Consider the following 23,655-nt stretch of genomic DNA (forward strand, 5'->3'; position numbering starts at 1 on the left):
TGGAGAAGGAGACAGCAGAGGATTTGAGGGAACTGAAAATTTTCAGCTACAGTTTAGAGAGGATTATGGTTTCATTCCATGACCACAGGTCAGTGTCTGTGACTCCCTTCCACTAAAACTTCCATCATGGATTTATGATTTATTGTTGAGATTCACTAAAATGTATGACATTCAACTAATGCTTGAATATTTCAGAGTCCATGTCATGACTTTGTTGGAATCAGTTAATACCTTAAAAAGCCTTCATAAAACTAAAATTCTCACTGCCATTATACAACTAAAAGTGAATTTCGTTGCTCTAGGAGTACCAAATGTTAAATAATGTTAAATCATGTTCGTTCTGTACTGTGAAATAATGTTCTGTTAGATGAGAAATTCAGAAGCTTTCTGTACTTTTGACAATTTAGCAGAATTATGAGATATATCGTGTTTTAATCAAAAGAATGGCATATGTGTGAATATTGTTACTTGATTCTTCACTGTCATTATTTAAAACAGTAAGAGTGCTAATTGCATGTCACTGACTTGGGTACTTTAATAATCAGAGACAGAACAGCCCTGAACTTGATCAAGCATGAATGAGTTCACTAAGTGAACCACAACCATCTAAAATAGCTGCATTGCATTTAGTACCTGAGAATCATTTGAAAACCTAACTCTGTGTTCTGCTTAACTCTAAGTAATTCCAAGAGAATAACTGCCAGCATGTATCAATTTAAAAGGAAATAAAGTGCTTAAATAAAAACTCTGCTGCTCACATGGGGCAAAATATCCGTTTCTCAGTTACCCAACACCCTGTTCGACTGCTAATTGCCAGCTAAAGAGTACAAATTCACTAAATATAGAGAATAATATCAAGCATGCTTTTTTGGGCTTCCAATGTATTTCTACTGCTCAGAATTGTGGTTCTGAAATAATTGGGTTAAAGATTTTGTCGATTACACTAGTAGGTAAAACCTTATAAACTAGTTGCTGTTCCCCCCCACACCCCCTTCCTCACCAGACACATCAGTTGTGCTTTCTTGGCATCAGCATAATATGGTGGGTAAGAATGCAGATGCTGAGTGCGGACTCTTGTTATCTATGTCCGCCGCTCATTAATTGTGTGGTCTTAGGCAATTTACTTGACTTTTCTAAGTCTCTGTTTCCCAGCTTTGCAGACTTTAAATCCTATTACATAAACTCTAAGACATTAGTCTTGTACTAATATTTTAATAAATTTTAAATTACCAGGCTTGGATTTTTTTTGGGGGGGCAGAGTTTGAAAAATAGAATCTTACTAAAGGGTTAGTGTGGGCAATAAATGAAATAATGCTTGTTAACTATTTGGCACATTACCTGGCATACAGTAAATGCTTAATAAATGTTAGCGTGGATCATTTTTATCGTCTATTTTTTTCATATTGTGACCAAGAGGTGTGTTAGTGAGATAGGGGTTTAGATTAGACAATATGATTTGTACCTTTAACCTTGGTTTAGCATAGAAAGACAACTGAGTTAACAACTGAAGTACTCTGTTGTTTCTACCAGGCAGAGTCACATCTTTTAAAAATTATCTATAAAGTAATCCTATAATATTTTTCTGCTTGATTTTGAAATTATTTTCTTCAACCTAAAACTGTGTAGGAGATATGAGTCCTATTAGTTTGCAATCTACACCTTAAAAAATAATTCCATAATACAAAAAGCTAATAAACTTATTTTGCTAAAACTTTTTTTATCCTCAAAAGGTAGAACACAGCAAATTGGTGACAAAGGGCCACTTGCTTATATTTTAACCAAAAAAGTTAAGGTTTGGTCCCGTTCAAGTTTTCGCAGACTTTTAAAACAAGAGCTCAAAATACTGAAATGACATTTAAAGAACTATTCTAAGTGGTTTTACTCTGTACACTTTAAAAAGTAATCTCATTTTATTCTAATTCTACAAATAAATCAAGATATAATTTGAAGATTTTGTTTAAAAAAGATTAGATGAAGAGAGCTAGCTGATCCATTCATTCTCCCAATTGACAGGCTGATTCTTCACTGTCGCCAAGGCTCACAATTTTCTTTCATTTCGCTGGGGAAAAAAGTCTTCCTGAAGTTCACGCTGGCCAATTAATTCGGCTAAAATTACCAGTCCTTATATGCCCATAAGAGATTACTCAAATTTTCTTTGTACCCTTTGGTATTATTTTTTAAAATTACACAAACAATACGTCAGGGTACACTTACCTGCAGTAAAATGTAGGTTTTTACTGAAGAGGATACATTGTAGTGAGGGAGACCATGAGGAAAGAAATGAATCAAAATTATTGGTACCTACTAATGTTAAGTATGTTTCTAGAGTCTTTACATGCATTATTTCATCTATTCCTAACTAGGAAGCAACAGAGTTGGAATTTGGATTTAGGGCTGATTATCAGATTGCGGCAACCAAAACACGAGGTGAAGGCTTGCGTTAGTATGGGGGCAGGGCAGAAGCGGGGTAATGCGGGAGAACAGATTTGAAAGCAGCATTCACAAATCTTGATAATCTGTTAAAATTTAGGAGCTATACACTGGAAATAACTCTAAGGTTTGAGAAGTGATGAGAATTAAGAGTAGGTTTGTTGGTTATACAAGAAATGTCTGATAAGTAACTCCGGATAGGACTGACTCAGGTAAGCGAACAGGACTAGAACTATTTGTGAATTTTATCTCAGGCACATAGAATTAGATTACTCATAAATGTTGGTTAGTGACACATGCTCATCCGTGTACGGTCTGCTTTTATGAGTTAACTGTTGTTAATAATGTATAAGCACCCGCAGACCCATTAAACAACGACAGTTAGGGTCTTGTTAATAGTTACATGGAACCAAGACCCACTCGCTGCCATCACCTTGTCTCCTCCCACAAAGAAAACTTCAGTCCCAGATGGCTTCACTGCAGACACGTAAGGAAAAAATAATACCAATTCTGCATGCGCTCTTATAGGAAATTAAAGAAGAGAAAATACTTCCCAACTCATTCTGTGAGAGAAGTATTACTCTGTTAACCATAGCAGGTATTACAAAAAAATAAAACTACAGACCAATATCCCTTGAAAACATGGATGCTAAACTTTTCTTTAACTTAGTTGTTTATTTTTTTAAAGATTTTATTTATTTTTTTCAGAGAAAGGAAAAGGGAGGGATCAGTTGCCTCTCTCACTCCCCAACTCAGGGACCTGGCCCGCAACCTGGGCATGTGTTCTGACTGGGAATCGAACCAATGACCTTTCGGTTTGCAGGACAATACCCAACCCGCTGAGCCATACCAATCAGGGCAGACGCAAAACTTCTTAACAAAATTTCATCAAATTAAATCTATCAGTATGTCAGAAGGATAATGCATCATGACCAAATGAAGTTTATCCTAGAAATAGAAAGTTGATTTAACATTTGAAAATAAATTAGTTAACTTACCATAATAAAGATAAAAACCATATGATTATCTTAATAGACACAGAAAAAACATTAGATTAAATTCAACATCCATTCCTGAGATTATTCCAGCACAATTGGAATAGAAAGGAACTTAATCTGATACAGGACATCTAAGGAAAAATCTATAGCTAAAATCATACTTAATGGTGAAAGAACATTTCCCCCCTAAAATTTGGAACAAGGAAAGAAGTCTGCTCTCATTCTTCTATTTAACACTGTCCTGGAAGTTCAAGCTAGTACAACCCAGCCATAAAAATAATTGAACCCCAGATTGGAAAGGAAAAAAAGGTTCAATGATGATATAATTGTATATATAGAAAATTTGATGGAATCTAAAAAAACCCAGTGGAATTAATAGTTTACTTGAGCAGAGTAGCAGGATATATGGTCAGAATAAAAAATAAATTATATTTTTATATACTAGCAATAAACAATTATCAATTGAAATCTAAAAACGACACCATTTACAACACCATTGACAAATATGAAACTATTTAGGGATAAATCTCACAGAATATATGGAAGACCTGCAAACTGATACTGCAAAACATTTCTGAGACAAAATTACAGAAGATGTAAATAAATGGAGAGATATACTGTATTCATGGATCAAAAGACTCAATGTTATCAAGATGTCAGTTCTTCCCAAATTTATCTACAGATTCAATCCCAATAGACATCTCAGCAGGTACTTTTATAGAAATTGAAAATATGATTCTAAAATTTATGTTTAAATACAAAGGACCCAGAATAGCCAAAACAACTTTGAAGAACAAAGTCAGAGTTACACTACCTTTTTCAAGGCACACTATAAAACATACTAATCAAGACTACAAGGTACACTAATCAAGGCATAGTGATCACTTAAACAAAGAAAGAAAGAAAACAGTGTCGTATTTTGGCATCAAGAGAGACAAATAGATTAATGGAACACAATGGAGGGTAGACCAGAGACAGACATACACAGAGATTAACTGATTTTCAACAAAGAAGCAGTTCAGCGGAGAAGTGATACATTTTTTTCAAAAACTAGTCCTGGAAAAATTGTTATCCATATGAGCTTGCACCGTATACACAGATTAACTCAAAATGGATCAGGGACGTAAATGCATAAACCTAAAACTATAAAACTTCTAGAAAATGTAGGATTTGTTCTTTGTGGTTGTAAGGTTAGGCCAATGCAACACTAAAAGCACAGATCATATAAGTAAATATTGGTATAATGTACTTTTCAAAATGAAGAACTTACACTTTTCAAAGACACTTTTAAGAAAATGAAACAGCAAGTCAAAGACTGGGAGAAAAAATTTTGCAAGTCATATATCTGTTATGGGCCTTGTATCCAGAATATATAACTTAAAATGGAAAAATAGATAATCCAGTGGTAAAATGGGCAAAAGATTTGAATAGATACTTCCACCAAAGAATTTTTACAGATAGAAAAGGAACATATAAAGAGATGTTCAATACCATTAGTTATAAGGGAAATGTAAATTAAAACCATAATGTGATGTCACTATTTACCTTTAGAATATCTAATATTAAGAAGACCATACTGAGTGTTGGTGAAGATGAAGAGAAAGTATAACTCTCATACACTACTGATGGGAAGATAAAATAGTACAAGCACTTTGAGAACAATTTAGCTGTTTCTTAAAAAGTTAAACATTTACTACAAGGCCTAGCCAATACACTTTATTTACCCAAGAGAAATAAAAAAGCACATGCCCACAGAAAGACTTGTACATGGATATTCATAGCAGCTTTATTTGTAATGGTAACTGGAAACAACCTTAATGTCCATAAACAGGTTAAAAAGGAATGAACTATTGGTACATACAAAACATGGACAAACCTCAAAGTAATTATGGTGGGTGTAAGAAGGCAGACAATAGAATACATACTATATGATTCCAGTTCTAGAAAATTTAAACTAATCTACAGTGACACAAAGCATATGTGCCTTGTGATGGGGGTGGTAGAGGCAAGAAGAGGAGGGAGGTAAGGGGTTTGAGAGAATGTTGGGGAGTGATGTATATATTCATTATCTTGATTGTGCTGATGGTGTCATGGATCATACATATGTCAGAACTTATCATATTGTGTACCTTTAAAAAGTGTAGTTTATTGTATATCTTAGTAAAGTGGTTTTAAAAAACTTTTTAAAGCAAATAAATGAAAATAAAATTCTAAAAACTATTCAATTAACCCAGAACTAGGCAGGGAAAGAGTAATAGAGGAACAAAAAAAAGAAGGGGCAAATAAGAGACAAATAGTAAGTGGTAGATCTAAGTCCATTCATATAAATAATTACATTAGATGTTAATAAACTAAACATTGTGATTAAAAGATATTATCAGAATTGATTTTTTTAAAAAGCAAAGTCCAGATTTATGCTGTGTCCCAGAGACATCCTTCCCATGTAAAGGCAGAGGTGGGTTGAAAATAAATGTCTAGAAAATTATATACCATGCAAACGAAACTTAAGAAAGTTGATGTGGTTATTTTATTTTGCATATTTTATTGATTATGCTATTACACTTGTCCCATTTTTTCTTCCCTTTATTCCGCTCCACCTTGCATCCCCACCTCCCACCAGCATTGCTTCCCCCTTAGTTCATGTCCATGGGTATGAGTACATATAAGTTCTTTGGCTGCTCCATTTCCTATATTATTCTTAACAACCCTCCCCCCATCTATTTTGTATCTACTATTTATGCTTCTTATTCCCTGTACCTTTCCCCCCATTCTTCTCCCTCCCACTCCACTCTTATCTCCATTTCTGTGATTCTATTCCTGCTCTAGCTGTTTGCTTAGTTTGTTTTTTTTATTTTTAGGTTTAGTTGTTGATAGTTGTGAGTTTGTTGTCATTTTACTATTCATAGTTTCTGATCTTCTTTTTCTTAGATAAGTCCCTTTAACATTTCAAATAATAAGGGCTTGGTGATGATGAACTCTTTTAACTTTACCTTATCTGGGAAGCAGTTTATCTGCCCTTCCATTTTAAATGTTAGCTTTGCTGGATAGAGTGATCTTGGATGTTGGTCCTTGCCTTTCATGATTTTGAATACTTCTTGCCAGTCCTTTCTTGTATGCAAGTTTCTTTTGAGAAATCGGCTGGTAGCCTTATGGGAACTCATTTATAGGTAACTGTCTCCTTTTCTCTTGCTGCTTTTAAGATTCTCTCCTTATCTTTAATCTTGGGTAATGTAATCATGATGTGCCTTGGTGTGTGCTTCCTTAGATCCAACATCTTTGGGACTCTCTGAGCTTCCTGGATCTCCAGGAAGCCTATTTCCTTGGCCAGATTGGGGAAGTTCTCCTTGTCTCCCTCATTATTTTTTCAATTAAGCTGAGGGAGGGAAGGTGGGAGGGGGCAAGGGAAAGAGGTGGGGGGAAGGCAGAGACAAATGTATTTAAAAAGTAAATAAATTAATAAAAAAAAAAGAAATATTAAAGGGCCTGCTTTAAGAAGTAGGACAACAACAACAAAACAGAGAAGAATAGTTAGAAGAATAAAATTACAATAAATGCACACCTATCAATAACCATTTTTGATGTAAATGGCTTAAATGCTCCAATCAAAAAACATAGAGTAGCTGAAAGGATAAGATGGTAAGACCTATACATATGCTATCTACAAGAGACCCACCTCAGAATGGAAATATACACACAGTGTAATAGTAAAGAGATGGAAAAAAGATATTTCATGCAAATTGAAAGGGAAAAAAAACTGAGATAGACTACTTATATCTGACTTAAAGACTTTGAAACAAAAAAATAATAAAAGACAAAGAAGGGCACTACATAATGATAAAGAAAGGAATCCAACAAGAAGATATAACCCTTGGGGAAAAAAAAAAAGTTTTCGATTTCTTGCTCTTCCTCTTCTCCTTCTGGCACCCCTATGATTCAGATCTTGGAACACTTAAAGTTGTCTTGGAGGTTCCTAAGCCTCTCCTCATTCTTTTGAATTCTTGTTTCTTCATTCTGTTCTGGTTGAATGTTTATCTCTTCCTTCTGCTCCAAGTCGTTGATTTGAGTCTCAGTTTCCTTCCCTTCACTGCCGGTTCCCTGTATATTTTTATTTATTTCACTTTGCATAGCCTTCACTTTTCCCTTCATTTGCAACCATACTCCACCATTTCTGTGAACATCCTGATTACCAGTGTTTTCAATTGTGTTTCTGATAGGTTGGCTATCCCTTCATAGTTTAGTTCTATTTTTGGAGCTTTGGTCTGTTCTTTCACTTGGACCATATTTCTTTGTCTCATGGCTCCTTCTAAGGGGTGGAGCCTTAGGTATTTGCCAGGGCAGGGCAACCCAGGTCGCTGAGTTGTGATGCTGTCTGTTGGGGAGGGGTCTGAGAGGGAACAATACCACTTGTTCTGCTCTCAACCAGCTTTCAGTCACTTTCCCCGCTACCCACAAGAAAATTGGGCCCTTTTGGTGTGGATCGCTGGCTGGGTGGGTTTGTGTATGCTCTAGGACCTCATGGGTCTCTCCAGTGGACCCTCCTGTGAGGCTGGGAGTTTCTCTTGCTGTGGTAACCTCCACAGATTTTTATAGCCAGAGGGTCTGAGGCTTTCTTTTCTTGCACTGGAACCCTGGGTTGTGCAGTCTGTCTCCCCAGCTATTCCTCCTGGTTTATCCACATGCAAATGTGGGAACGCCCAGTCCACCAGCTGCCTCCTCACCTGCCTTGTCCTCCAACCACTGCCTTGCCACACGTCCCCTCCACCCTGGCAGCCTGTCTCTGCACCTCCTACCAGTCTCGATGCACGTTTCTTCTTTAGCTCCTTGGTTGTCGGACTTCCATACAGTTCAATTATCTGGCAGTTCTGGTTATTTTTTGTTTTTAAATGTGTTGTCCTTTTTTTAGTCATGTGAGGAGGCAAAGTGTATCTACCTATGCCTCCATCTTGGCCAGAACCAGCTACAGTCAATGTGGCTATTTTAATATATCAGATACGTTCAAGGCAATGAGGTAAGAGTGAAATTTCATACTGATGAAAGGGTCAATTCAAGCAGAAGATAGTGTAATCATAATGTATATGCACTTAAACAAGTATGAAATTACATGAGACACAAATGATAGAATTAAAAGCAATAAACAATTCCACAAAGTCCAAGACCGATAAAGGTAGGCAAAAAATAAAAAAAGAAGTGAAGACATAGAAATTTAAATAACACGATCAACCTCCCAGAACTTGTTGATATTTATAGAATAATACACCTAATAACTGCAGAATATAAATTTTTTGTAATTATACTAGATATATTCAGGAAAGTATTTTGGATGATAAGCTTATAAAGATCTTTTAATACCGTGCATCTTGTACCTTCTGTACCCTAAATATTAGGAAAAGAAGTTGAGGGTTATCACAATTTAGTACTTGCGTGGATAATGTCAGTATTTCTTAAGGGTCAATTAATATATTACTACTGTTTACAAAAATGCATGGCATATTTTTTAAGTCAAGCCATTAAAAATTCTTATTCAATACCAATATTTTTTTCAGGTGCAGAAATATACAAAGCTTTATAATCACCCTGAAACTACAGACTGACCATGAATGATATTTCCCAAAAGGCTGAGGTAAGTCTCAAAAGTTAAAAAAGAATAGGGGAAACATAAGGTTGGTTGTAGAACTGCTGGAAGGGCAATTGTTTAGTATTGAGAAGTTCGTGGTAACATAATGCCAAGATATAAAACATACGAAGAGGGCACATTCATAGGCTTGGGCCCAGCATTTTCATTTGGGTTCTCATCTAGGAATCATGATTGTTAAATTTGTGGATGATAGTTAAGTGGATATGATAGGCAGCATTTTGAGTAGAGTTTTAATATCTTGTTAAGTCTTAGAAGGTTTTTTTTCTTTCCAATATTAAGGAAGTGGATTTAACATACACTCTTAGGAAAAAGTGATAAATTCACTGTCAGGGGAAGGTCCTTCTGAGCACCTCCCCTAGCAGCTGCAATAAAACTTCTTGTAGCCATTTTCTGATCCTTGGCTGCAGTTACAGAGAGTTGTAGTAAGAAGTGCTCATCTCCAAGTTTGGTGACACCCCCAGATTTAAGTGGCCCAGATTGGCCACTTAAAAAAACCTTAAGTGGCCAATGACATCATAAGTGATAAAATAGAGACTGGGTCTGTCACAGATCAATTAAGTAATTTGCCACTAATATTAGCAGGGGTTGGGTGTTCTGAGACATTGATGTTTTATTTACTGAAACTTATTTTAGAGATCATCTTAATTTTCAAAAATGATGAAAATAATTTTATAGTGGAGGAAAGTCTTTTCTCCAGTCTTTTACCAGATGCCTTCTTCTTTGGGGGGCTCTTTTGCAATGTGTGAATTTTCCTCTTAGAGCTCATCCTACTGGGAATGATACAGCATTCTTACACATTTTTAATGTTGGTTTATAGAAGTTCTAGATGGGCATAGCAGCAGTAACAACGTAAGTCACTGCTTGTGCACAAAGACCCTGGCACACCTCAGTCATAAATGAGGAATAAAGGACAAGTAAGAACATTAATATGTGAATGAAGCTTTAAACTTTAAAACCCAAACTTTTGCTTTAGTTTCAACTTCATCTAATTTATTGAAATTAGTCTTGGTATCTTTTAGGCAGGTGATGAGAGTAGGATGAAATACAGCTTGTTTTAAATTAAACTTCAGTATTCCATTTTTATATTTTACTAGCCTTCAGCTTCAGTGGAATGCACTTATAAAATGGAAGTTCTGTACGATATATTAATAAAATTTTTATTTTCATATTTCCTGTAATTTATTTTTATACTTAGACTCAGAAAGTATCTAATCAGATTCTAATGGGTTCAAATAAAAGTTTCAAACTCATTTCTATTTTCTGTTTCAACAAGTATTTCTTGTATTGCTTATTCTGATCTATCTTTACCTAATTTCTTCCTATCTAATTTTTTTAACTTTCTTCTCTTTATTTTCTTCTAATAAAGATTCTGCTCTCTTCATCTAAACCTGTCCCAAAAACCTATGTGCCAAAACTTGGCAAAGGTGATGTAAAGGATAAGTTTGAAGCCATGCAGAGAGCCAGGGAAGAAAGAAATCAAAGGAGATCTAGAGACGAAAAGCAAAGAAGAAAAGAACAATATATTAGAGAGAGAGAATGGAACAGGAGAAAGCAGGAGGTTGTTATATTTTATTCTTGTGCAAATAATCACTTTCATCTTATAAATTTACATTTTATTATTCACATTAACCACATTTCTATAATTAAAAGTTTTCTGTATTTAAAAACTAATTTCAAAATCTGCATATAATGTCGTTTAGACTAAATTTGTGACATATTCATATGATTTATTTAACCATCTAGATTAAAGAAATGCTTGCTTCTGATGATGAGGAAGAGGTATCTTCTAAAGTAGAAAAAGCTTATGTTCCAAAGCTAACAGGTAAGAAACTTGAAGGGTAATTTGTCAGTGAAATTGAAAAAAGGAAAATAGCAAGATATCGAGCATATTTCATATATTCTTAGGAACTGTTAAAGGTAAATTCGCTGAAATGGAGAAACACAGAGAAGAGGAACAACGGAAGAGAACAGAGGAGGAACGAAAACGCAGAATTGAGCAGGATATGTTAGAAAAGAGGAAGATACAACGTGAATTAGCCAAAAGGGCTGAGCAGGTATACACTAAATATTAAGTTGGTATTTGCCTTAGAAACTAATTTTACAGAGTAAAACTAATCATTATGTTGCCGAATTAAAATATTTTCATATAACATGAATCTATTAAATAGCAGATAACTTGTAAACAAGATCTTAAGCACAAATATTTAATACCAAATACCTGGAAAGTCAGAATGTGCCTACATGAAGATTGAATACTGAGATGGCTTTTGTTACATACCATCTTATCATTCTTCTTATTCTCTCCATATTCCTAACGCTGTTCACATTATTTATTTTTCTTGACATGTTAGAGAATTTTATAAAGATATAGGGCAATTTCACATATAAACTATCCACAAGAACTTAAAATGCTGGTCTTCTAATAGTAATTAATAAATACTTAGTTATTATCAAACCCTAAAGCATAAATTAGCATATCTTTCTACTCGAGACTTTGAAACCAGTTAAATCACATTTTATTTAATAATGGTATTATTAACTAGTTTAATTTTTTTCAGTTGAGGGTGGTAATAGGAGAGGGGAGCAAATGTATGCCAGCCATTTACTTTATATAACTGATGCATATAGCCACAGATGACAAATTAGAATTAAAATATTATTACTGAGATTTTACATAGTCTCTTAATGAACTTTGAATTCCCATGTATTTTAGCTAGGAGTATGAGAACGAAGAGGCGGGTAAGTATTTTTGAAATACTCATGACTCTGATAACCAGACAGAGCAAATCTCTCAAATACCTGCAGTTCTAATAGTCATAATTATATTTTAAATAAACGGATTCACAAAATTTTTTTAATATATTGATATTTATCTTACATTATAAATAACCTGTACTCATAGAGTTGAAAAGATGACAGAAGATAGTTATATTGTTTATGTATTTCACTGGGAATTCAAAAGAGATGATCAATGTTTTGAGTTTTATAAGATAATAGTGATATTTACTGTATTTTGCCATGTATAATGTCCACTTTTTTGCCCAGATTTTTGAGGGGAAAATAAGGATGTGCATTATACATGGGCAGTACTAATTCCATATCTATAGAAATGTTTTTAATTCTTTTATTTATGCTTGTGCATTAAAAGTGTAACTCCAGAAAGCAATAACAATATCTGTATGCAAAATAATACCCTGGAATACAAGAATCTGTTTTGTTTCTAAATATAAATAAATAAGTAAATAATTGAATTAAAAACTTAAAATGAAAGATTTTTTCCTCAAAGTCTGGGCCAAAAATGTAGGTGTGCATTATACACAGCCAAATACAGTAATTCCTAGAGTTGTAAATAAGGTTATGTGAGTTAATAAATGCAAAGCACTTAGGACAGTGCCTGGTACAAAGTATGGGGGCTATAAATATTCACTATTTCACCTAAATAATAATACATACAGATAAAACATCATGGAACCATTTTGATTTCCCTCTTTCTCTCATCAGAATTTTAACAAATATTGTAACATAGTCTTCACAGTATATTGTCTTTAAAAAAATTTTTAATTGTGAGATTGCACTTGGCTTTCTTTTTTTTGCCTACTCTGTAAGTGCCTTAAACCTATTTGCTGTGCTCCTTTCAGCTTCTGCTAGCTTTCTAAAAGAAAAGTGACAAAGAAAGTAAAGCATCTGCCATACTTGCATGTCAAAGACATTTATTTACCCAGATGTTGCAAATAACCACTTCTGTGGCACCAATAACCACTTGCATGGTGGCAAATAGTGACATATGCCAGAGGAACTATAGACAATAGTTAAAAATTCCTGTATTTTATGACTAGGTACCACTTTATCTGAGGAAAGGGTGGTATGTAATTTACCTCTGCCACCTCCAGTCATCAAAGATTAGTATACATTTTGTAATGAAATGTCACAAAGGAATACAATTATAACAAATAAATATTATAAATGTTTTTATTTTATTTTTAAATCATGTTTATTCTATTACAGTTGTCTCAATTTTTCCCCCTTTGCCCTCCTCCACCCATCCCATAAGTATTATAAATTTATAAAGGTAAGATAAATAACTATATGTAATTTTTATTTATAATATAAATTATTCAATAAGGTAGTAAGATATGTAATTAAAATACATAGTGCTTGGCAGCATATAGTGGATATGCACATGGGCTTAGTCTACCTCTTTTAAGTCTTCTGTCCTTTTTCAAAAAGCACTGATTACTCACTAGACTTTAAGACCCATCACAACCCCAAGCACTGAACATGTAGGTAGTGGTTTCTCAAAAAAAACCCAAAACAAAACTAGTATATGTTGAAGAGGTGCGTTTGAACAGGAAAAATACATAGGATATTCAGAGGGAGATGGAAATAAAATATTATATAATCGTGGAAAAGAACCACTCTGGTAACCCTTGATACTACATGGCAGGATGCCACAGAATCTTGGTTAATGACATTTTTTGTCTATTAAATTATTTGAGAATATTTATTTAGGCAGAACAAAATAAATTATTAATAGCAATTTCATGTTGCAAATGCAGTAAGCCTAATTTTAAACCCTCATTACGTACGTTTTCTGCTCAAATCTAATAAAATTAATCTATCTGTGAATATAAGAAGTAAAGTATGACACAGGTAGTCAAAACCAGTTTTCATGTTTGTTTGAAAAATCTACGTGCACAAGTCCATATTACAAAATGCTATAAAAGGGATTCCTGAGTCAGAAGGGTGGCTGAGGAAAAATTTTCCCATACACTGAATGTCTGCCTTCTCACCATGTCTCCTGGAACTTTTTATTGAAATTAATGGGAGTTGTAGAGGAATTGTTAACATACTTTTGAAGGGAAATAATTTAGTGGGTATTTTAATATAGATCGGTTAAATTTTTTCTTAGTATAATACATTGTTTAATAAAACAGCCACCATTTACACAGCAAATCAGTGTGATAATTCTGTAACAAATAATTCTGAACAAAGCTATTAAAAATAAACAATTAAAATATAAAACAGATTTATTTAATAATTTGTTCCAGGTAGTTTATTTTTCAAGAAATTTGGTATCTTAATAAAACGTACTTCTTCCTTGACAGGGAACATAGAAAAGTGGGAAGATGTCAGAACAGGGACTTAGCCAGCCCCGTTCCTGGTGTGCACCAATTTACGAGAATTCCCTTAGGCTGTGTGAGGAACCAACTACTTCCACGCTCTTTCATTAGTGTTAAAAATAAAATTAAAATAGTAAAAAAATCTGAATTTTTACTTTATAACTTTTCCCATTGCTCATGTTTCATTTTTCTGAGGTCTCAAACATTGCATTATTTAAATTACCTATCTTCTTTCATTTCTCTGTTTTGTACATTAGCCCGCGCTTCAAGCTGGCAGTGATGTTTCTTATGAGTAATGGCCAAATTCAGCACCCTCCCTTTGAATGAGAGCCTTTTTTTTACCTAGAATTGTTCAAAATAGAAACAGTTACGACTTCCAAAATTTTTTTTCCGTTTGTAAACTAGTCATGTGAAAACCTACAGCTTTCACCGCACTTTATTGTGGTCAGATATATTTTTCCTATATATTTCTCTTGTAAAATACAGTCATCGTGGTTACTTGATTGCTAATGATAGGTTTTCCTTTTGCTGGGACAGAGAGATAAAGAATGAAGAAATGCTTCTGTATCTCAGTTTAAGTGGATAATTTCATTAATAAATGCTACTTATATAAGCTCACTGTCAGGTCATAAGAGTATGGTCAATTATCCAAATTCCAGAATTACAACAGTAGGCTTTATTTTATTTTTTTCTTAATATATTGTTCCCTAGATATTGATATCAACATGCAAAAACCAACATAAGGTTTAATCTCCATTTAAAGGGATATAATTGGCTAATTTGAAACAACATAAAAATATATCAAAAATTATAAATTGAAAATTTACCATAAGTCACAACTAAATTACTCTTCCATTGTATGTTTAAAAGCAAAAAACAGCAATCTGATGTAATGTAATGACGTGAAATTCTCATTCAATAGATTGAGGACATAAACAATACGGGAACTGAATCAACATCAGAGGTAAAGACATTTACTTTAATGAAACATTCACCTAAAATTATCTGGCTCACAATCTTTTAATTAGAATTAAGTTTTTATTCTTTTTATTATAAATACAGCAGCAACAACAAAAAGGACAAAAATATTTTGCAAAGCAGGATCATATTTTTGCACTTTTGAACACTGTAGCTTAGTGTTTTTAAAGAAGTGTGTTTTTGCTTTCATAGTTAGAAAGACTGTAAGTCTCAGTTTGAGATAGTCTGCCAAGACTACGTATTTCTTGAACGGTTACTAGTAGTAGAGATTGTTGAAAGCTAATAGATTAAAAAGACACTTTTCTTTCCATTGTTTATCTTCTTTCCTCAGAGTTCCTGAGAGTTTGTTTTGATTATCACATATTTGGAGGGAGTGCACTATTATCTGTTACCATGAAGAAATGTTTAACAGTCACAAAAATTTTAGTCAGCCCTTTTTAGCTAACAGAAAGTTGAAAACCAATCAATTTGATGGTGTGCCTAAAACTACAGCCACATAAATTGGAAGCAATTTTATTTTAGGGGCATATGTTACACATTATAACTTCTCGCTTTATTTTTCAAAAAAGTTCAGAGGCAACAGCAGATCATGTCATAGAAGTAATTAGAATACATTAAAAAAACAAATTTAAGAATGTTTTACTATGATCAAATATGAGTTTTGTTTATAATATAAAAATGCTTTCTAAATCACTTGAAAATACTGTTTTTTTCCTCACTAAATGTTAGTTTTACTAAGTATTTTAAAACTTGTATGGAGAGAAAAATCATATGGAGAAACTTTTTATGTGTGTTTAAACTGAATCCATCCACCATCAAATTGATTTAGAGTACACTCATATGCATAATATCTTTGCTGGGATTAGTGCGCTGATAGCTAAATTCAGATAATGTCATTCTGTTTTATGATCCTTGAACCTTATCAGCAATGGATTTGCATGAAACTAACTCGTGTATAATGACTTTGGGAGAAGTGCTATTTAACAGAAACCTGTAAAAAAATATATAAATTTTTGTTCTTCATAACATTGATGGCAATGCAATGAAATTCACCAATGATGGAGGTAAAATCCCATGAAACCTAAATTTTGATATGGAAGAAATATGCTAATTATCTATTTTATAAATCAGGAAGGAGATGATTCACTACTTATAACTGTGGTGCCTGTCAAATCACATAAAACATCTGGAAAAATAAAAAAGAATTTTGAGGATCTAGAAAAAGAAAGAGAAGAAAGAGAAGGGGTCAAGTATGATGAAGATAAAAGAATAAAGTATGAAGAACAACGACGATCTCTCAAGGAAGCAAAGTGTCTTTCACTGGTCATGGTAATATTTTTTTTTAAGGAACAAATCAAAGTAGTTGAGCTGGTTAGCAGAATTTCCCTTTATGATTAACAGATGGGTTTCATAATGTTTTCTTAGGATGATGAACTGGATAACGAGGCAAGAAAAGAATCAGTTTCTCCTGGAAAACTGAAACTAACATTTGAAGAATTAGAAAGACAAAGACAAGAAAACCGAAGGAAGCAAGCTGAAGAGGAAGCAAGACGACGTTTAGAAGAAGAGAAACGTGCTTTTGAAGAAGCAAGGAGACAAATGGTAAAACAAGCATACACACACACACACACACACACACACATGCATTTATATATAATGATATGTATAATTATATTTGTACATTTCTATATTATAATTATACATGATTTAATGTCATTTAATTATAATTTATAATTACACAGTTTTTACCTTGTCTGGGGAGCACTTTTTCTGAACTTCCATTCTAAATGATAGCTTTGTTGGATAGAGTTGGTTGTACGTCGTTGCTTTTTATCACTTTGAATACTTCTTGCCAGTCCCTTGTAGCCTGCAAAGTTTCTTTTGTGAAATCAGCTGACAGTTTTGTGGGAACTCCTTTGTAAGTAACTCTCTGCTTTTCTCTTGCTGCTTTTAAGATTCTCTCTTTAACTGTTGACTTTTTAATTATATGTCTTTGTCTGGCCCTCTTTGGGTCCATCTTGTTTGGGACTCTCTGTGCCTCCTGGACTTGCATGTCTATTTCCTTTGCTAAATTAGGGAAGTTTTCTTTCATTACTTTTTCAAAAAAGTTTTCAATTTCTTGCTTTTCCCCTCCTCCTTCTGGCACCCCTGTGATTCGGATGTTGGTATGTTTAAAGTTGTCCCAGAGGTTCCTAAACTTACCCTTATTTTTTTTAAGTTCTTTTTTCATCTTGCTGTTTTTGGTTGAATGCTTTTTCCTTCCTTGTGTTCCAAACCGTTGATTTGATTCTTGGCTTCGTCCCCTCCACTGTTGGTTCCCTGTAGATTTTTATTTCACTTAATGTAACCTTCATTTCTGCCTGGGTCTTTTTTGTGTCGTTGAAGTACCCAGTGAGTTCCTGGAGCATCTTGATAGCCAGTGTTTTGAACTGTGCATCTGGTAGGTTGCTTATCTCCATTTCATTTAGTTCTTTTTCTGGGATTTTATTCTGTTCTTTCATTTGGGCCATATTTCTTTGCCTCCTCATTTTAGCAGCCTCCCTGTGTTTGTTTCTGTGCATTAGGTAGAGCTGCTTGACTCCCTTAGTAGCATGGCCTATTGTAGAAAAGTACAACTGTTAAGTTGTATTGGGCAGAGCCTTAGGTAATTGCCAGGACAGGGCACCCTGTGTCACTGCTCTGTTGCTTGTGTTGAGGAGGTCTTAAGTGAGGAGACAGTGCTGCTGCCTGGCCTCTGGAGTTGTGCCTGGGAGGAAGCTCTCTCCTGGCACTCACATTTCTTTCTCCCCATGTGTCCCTGGTGCCCTTCCAGCTGTTACCCTGGTGCTGCATCCCAGAGGGGGTGGATCTACGTCCTATTGTTTGCCCTTTAAGAGGAGTCTCTTGAGAATCCCACAGTGTTTATGGTACCACCACTCCAACCCTCACTGGTTTTTATAGCCATTAGTTATGGGGACCTGTCTTCCTGGCACCGGAACCCTGAGCTAGGTGGTCTGGACAGGGGCTGGGATACCTTGCTCCTAAGGTACCCCTCCCGTTTCTTTGTCCACCTCATGTGGATGTGGGACTTCCCATTCCCAGCTCCTTACCTCTTTGCACCACTATGCGTCTCCATGCCATTCCGTGCCTCTCTGCATCTCCACCCCTCCTACCTGTCTGGATGAATGTGGCTTCTTTTAATCTTTGACTGTCAGACTTCTACACAGGTCAATTTTTTGACAATTCTGGGTGGTACTTGTTTTGTAGTCTAGTTGTATATTTTTGCTTTAGATGTTTTGTGGAGGCAAGGCATATTTACCCATGCCTCCATCTTGACCAGAAGTCAAATTATAACTTTTAACGAATATTTTATTCACTTAATATTAAATTAGAATTTTAATTATGAAATCATAAAATTTGAGTTTTATATAAAATTGTTCCAGGTAATAATCTTTGATCTGATAAGTATAATGAAAAGTACCATAGATCATAATAAAAGATTCATGAAAATTATAGAATGAAAACTTTATTTTACTATCAAAGATAATCTGTGTAGGTAAATTTGAACATCAATTTCAGTACACACACACACACACACACACACACACATTATATTTGTTCTGGGAAAGTTAATAACTCTTAAATGACCTTGTAAAATTTTTAAATGCTTCATCCGATTTATTTAAAAATTTGACTTGCTTGAGAATTCTTGAGTATATCTTTATTTGGAATTTCTCCAACTTAGAATATGTTATCATATAAGAAGGGGATTTTATAAAAGAAGGGGATTTGATTAAGTATGTTAAGGACAAAGAGACATTCCTGTGTGAGGTGGGTGGTTGATTCTGTGCCTTTTGATTGACAATTCATTTGTCTTGGATGAATCTCAGTTCTCAGTAGTGAGTTGTTTCTTGGTCAGGTAAGTGAAGAGGAAGAAAACCAAGAGGCAGAAAATATTTTCAAAGAGTACCGCCCTGGTAAACTCAAACTCAGTTTTGAAGAAATGGAAAGACAAAGGAGACAAGATGAAAAAAGGAAAGCAGAAGAAGAGGCCAGGAGGAGAATAGAGGAAGAAAAGAAGGCGTTCGCTGAAGCACGAAGAAGCATGGTAAGACAGAATGCAACTAGAGAATTCCATTAGGACTCATTCAGGTTTTTAGTGTATGTTAAGAGAAACTATGAAACTTTGGAAAATATCCTATTATTTCTGAAATTTGTGCCAATAGTAGTGATAGAAACTAAGTTTTAAAATCTCCTGGGCGTAACACCTGTCAGTTAAATGTGTTTGCTTGAATGTGGTGTTGAGAAGGTTCTGATTAAATCGTTATGCCTGACATAGAGGGTTGAATATTTTCTTCTTTCTCTGGGAAGGCATGTTTTCCAGAACTAAGTATCTAAAATAAAGCTTCCTACTCCCACCTTTCCTTCCCTCCTCTCCATTCTCCTCTCTCTTCCCACCTTTCCTCCTTCCTCTCCTTTTTCTCTTTTCAATTTCCATCTCATCCAGTATACAGCAAATGACCAACGCCATTTCATCACAATTCTTTAACTCCAAAATGCTCACCCATCACTGCTGGATGTTGCTACCAAACTTAATTTTCACAAAGTTATGCTTTGTGTACCTTTTTAATGTTTGTAAAATGTACCGTTACATGACAAACTTTAAAGAAAGGTGACATGTGAACATTACATCTCCTTTTTAAAACACTTTAATTGGCTTCAGTGACTTGGCTTTCTTCTTACGTCTGGGTGAGCTTCTGACACATATATGCAAGTGTTTATTTGGTTTCATTACTCACACAGATACTCAAATCAGAAACTTTGGAGCCTTCAACACTTCCACTTTCTCATTTATGCCTCACATCCAGTCATTCACTAAGTCTCACTAATTCTACATCCTAAGTCAATCTAAAAATCTGTCAGTTTTTCCCCATTTTCCCCCTTCCACCAGTATAATCCAGGTCACTGTTATACCTTGCCTTGGGCCAACTCCTAATTAACTGGCTTTGTTGCCTACTATACATTCTTCCCTGTACCCCTCTGCTGCCCCCCACCCTGACCTTTTTAAATGCTCACCTGAGAATATGTTTGATTTTAGAGGGAGAGGGAGAGAAACATCAATCTGTTTCCTCCTCTTTGTACCCTGACTGGGGATTGAACCTGCAACCTATGCATGTGCCTGACCGGGAATCAAACCCGCAACCTTTTGGTGTATGGGATGATGCTCCAACCGAGCCACCCAAGCAGTGCAGGAGTAATCTTTCTTAAAAAAAAAAAAAAAAAAAAAAAAAGTAAATTTAATCCTGTTAAAAACTTTCCACTTCTCTTAAGCAAAAATACAAAAACAAAAAAATAAATTTCTTTTTAATCTTGCCCTTGTATATTTCTTATTTTTGGATTATTCTTTAATACGCCAAACATACTACATTTCTCTCCAGTTCTTACAAATGCTATGCTCTCATAAATGTTGTGTGAAGCATGCCCCTCTGATCTTTCTTTATGCTCTGTTATCTCCTATTCATATATTCTATTTTCTCTGGGAAGCCTTTCCTGAAAATCCAAGTTCCAAAGAGGTGTTCCTTTTCTGTGTTCTTAAGACATTTAAGTCTCCCCCGGCATAGCACAAGTGCTGTTGCTTATGGTCATCGCTCGCTCTCAGTGAGGCTGAGACAGTTCGTCAAGCATGTGGAACAATGCATTCTAGAATAAAAAACTTCCTATAAATTTTTCTGGAATAAGTGATATTAAAGCTATTTTATGTTATGAGATAATCCTTGCTTCACAAATGGTTTCTACACAAAACCCTCAAACATTGTAAAAGCTCTTAATTTTTGTAGAATGAGCAAGTGGTGAGGAGTAGCTGTGAGATCAGGAGATCTAATCTTCAGGGCAGATTTTTGGGCCAAAAACTACATTTTTACCATGATTCACTAGTAGAAAAGTGCAGGGAAGGAAAACTGTATTAAACTGAAAGTCTAGTTTCCTAGAGACACTTCTGTATCAGGAAAAAGAAAGTTTTCCCTTTATTTATATTGTTTTCTTATCCAGGGTCAAGAATTATAATTTTATATTATGGGTTAGTCCATATATCAATAAAAAAATTTTTTGGCAATCTTTGGATTATAAGACCATATAAGCTTTGTTTCTGAGTTGAACTGGTTCTTTGGTGAAGCCTGTCATATATATGCATAAATCTTAAAATAATTACCCTTTGCCTCTGTCATGATAAAATGTATTTCAAGTCAATGACTTAAAAGCAAAATTTCTAATTGCAATTTAGAGACTGCCTAAATACAGAAAATGATAATGTAATAATAAAACTGCCATTTTATTATTACTATGGTGTCAGGCACACTAAGTGATTCCCAAACTTTATTTAGTTCTCATGACAACTCTGTGAAAGTTGTCTCAGATTAGTAAATTCAGCCGTTGGCTAGATAACTAACCCGAAGTCACATCTAAATGGCAACATTGTGGTGACTACCAGAGGGAAAAGGGGGTGGGGAGAGTTAGGAGAGGGTATAGCATGGATAAATGGTGACAGAAGGAAACTTGACTGGGGATAGTGAACACATAATGCATTATACAAATGATGTATTATAGAATTGCACCCCTGAAACCTATGTGATTTCATTAACAATGTCACCCCAATAAATTCAATTTTAAAAAGTTCTTTCCTGAAAAAAATAGCAGACAAGAAATTCATTATTTAAAAAGTCTAAATCATTATTTATAATTTTATTATAGAAATATTCTTGAGTTTTGAATTCCACCTTTGCCACTTAGTTATTTGTGTTAACTTTGAACAAATTATTTTTAGTGCCTCATTTTATGTAAGATGGGGATATTAATAATTCCTACTTCGTGGGGTTACAGGATAAGTCAACACATGTAAGCGCTTAAAATTGTACCTGGAAGCTGTAAGTATTAACTATTATTACTTATTATTTAATTAGCCTGAATGTAAATATATCAGTATAAAATCATAACATTGAGTGATTTTTGCCTGATTATGAAGGGATCATGATGGGCTATCTAATTCATTCAGACAAAATGGTGATTTGAACTGAAATGCTTTAATTACCAGAGGTTCATTTTACTCCAATTTAAAAATGTTCAATATTAGAAAATCTTAATGTCTAATTCAAATTATCCATAGTATAAAATCAAAGTATTGGATATTTCTTTGCATTCATTGGAATGGAGAATAGATGGTCATTTTCTCTGTAATCACAAAATACATTAGTTTTAAATTTTCTAATAATTCCCCTTCTTTGTTTTATACTTTTGAAGAGAATTTAGGTCTCCTGGTTTTTAGTTCAGTGTGAAACCTTTGTACTCCAGTAATCAGTTTCTACAAAAAAAAAAAAATTTCCTTTTTAGTATGTATAATTCTGGCAAGAGTGATAAAAGAATTATTTTAAATAGGTTGTAGATGATGACTCCCCAGAGATGTATAAAACAATCTCTCAAGAATCTCTTACACCGGGAAAGCTGGAAATTAATTTTGAAGAATTATTAAAACAAAAAATGGAAGAAGAAAAACGACGAACAGAGGAGGAAAGGAAGCATAAGCTAGAAATGGAAAAACAGGAATTTGAACAACTGAGGCAAGAAATGGGAGAGGTAAGATTTTAATATCCATTCATATTCCACAAATACTCATTAATCTAAGTATTTTACCTGTATTACATTACAACTTTGTTAGTATTGTTCACATAAAGGACATGCAACATATTCGAATGAGACACTTGACATAAACTTCCCCAGTTATGTGCATGTTCTAGCCTGCCATCACTGTACTTCTTGCTAGTTTAAAAAATATAGATTACAAGTGACTGAGATAGTACTACAGTGTCTTAAGTAAATACGTATTCCTATAGACCTCACAATTATCTGTAGTTGTGATTGAGAACTGTTATTTTAGAACAGTGATTTTCAACATTCTTCCTCTCATAGCACACATAAACTAATTATTAAAATTCTGTGGCGCACCAAAAATTATACTATTGCTGATCTGATGAAAACAGGTACAATTTTGATTTATTCACTCCAGATGGTTGTCATTTTTTAATTTGACAGTCTAAGGGAAAACAGGTCAGTGCCCTACTAAATAGGTATTGCAAGTTTAAAAATTCTTCCAGCACACCGTTGAAAGTTGGTGTTTTGGAGTACTTAATATACCCATTTATACTTGCTACTATCTTTGAAACAAATAGAATTAAACTGTTAAACTTAATCAAAATAAAATGAAATTAGAGGAGTACCATGGATACTAACAGGAACATCAGTTGGCAAGTCTTTGAATGATTTTATTTTACTAAAGATAGAACTTCGATGCTGTTACATATTTTAGTATGACTTCTCCAGTATCGAACTCTCTCTCCCTCCCCCCCACACACGCACGCGCTCAAGCCTTGGTCCCTTGGCTCAACCACAGATTATCCTGCTGTCTCCCTGCCTCCCCACGGCGGGTTCTCAGCAGCCTTCTTCCCACTCTCTGATGCCCCCCCAC

At 34.4% G+C, this 23,655-nt stretch overlaps 1 protein-coding gene across 3 annotated transcripts in view; it reads left to right on the top strand.

Moving 5' to 3' along the window:
• NEXN (nexilin F-actin binding protein) overlaps positions 1–23,655 on the top strand; it is a 45,572-nt gene that overhangs the window by 14,855 nt on the left and 7,062 nt on the right. For 2 of the 3 annotated variants that reach the window (XM_054566881.1, XM_054566882.1), the window contains exons 2-10: positions 8,972–9,048; positions 10,430–10,621; positions 10,807–10,885; positions 10,969–11,117; positions 15,106–15,147; positions 16,293–16,490; positions 16,587–16,763; positions 19,060–19,248; positions 22,569–22,766. In XM_054566881.1, coding sequence (XP_054422856.1) covers positions 9,022–9,048; positions 10,430–10,621; positions 10,807–10,885; positions 10,969–11,117; positions 15,106–15,147; positions 16,293–16,490; positions 16,587–16,763; positions 19,060–19,248; positions 22,569–22,766 — 1,251 coding nt within the window. In that variant the 5' untranslated portion in view covers positions 8,972–9,021. Of the gene's footprint in view, positions 1–8,971; positions 9,049–10,429; positions 10,622–10,806; positions 10,886–10,968; positions 11,118–15,105; positions 15,148–16,292; positions 16,491–16,586; positions 16,764–19,059; positions 19,249–22,568; positions 22,767–23,655 lie in introns of those variants that run through there. The other variant, XM_054566880.1, reaches the window with a different exon arrangement.

The sequence above is a fragment of the Pteronotus mesoamericanus genome, unplaced genomic scaffold (assembly GCF_021234165.1).
Source record: "Pteronotus mesoamericanus isolate MK-2021 breed Mesoamerican mustached bat unplaced genomic scaffold, CSHL_Meso_final contig_181, whole genome shotgun sequence".
NCBI lineage: Eukaryota > Metazoa > Chordata > Mammalia > Chiroptera > Mormoopidae > Pteronotus > Pteronotus mesoamericanus.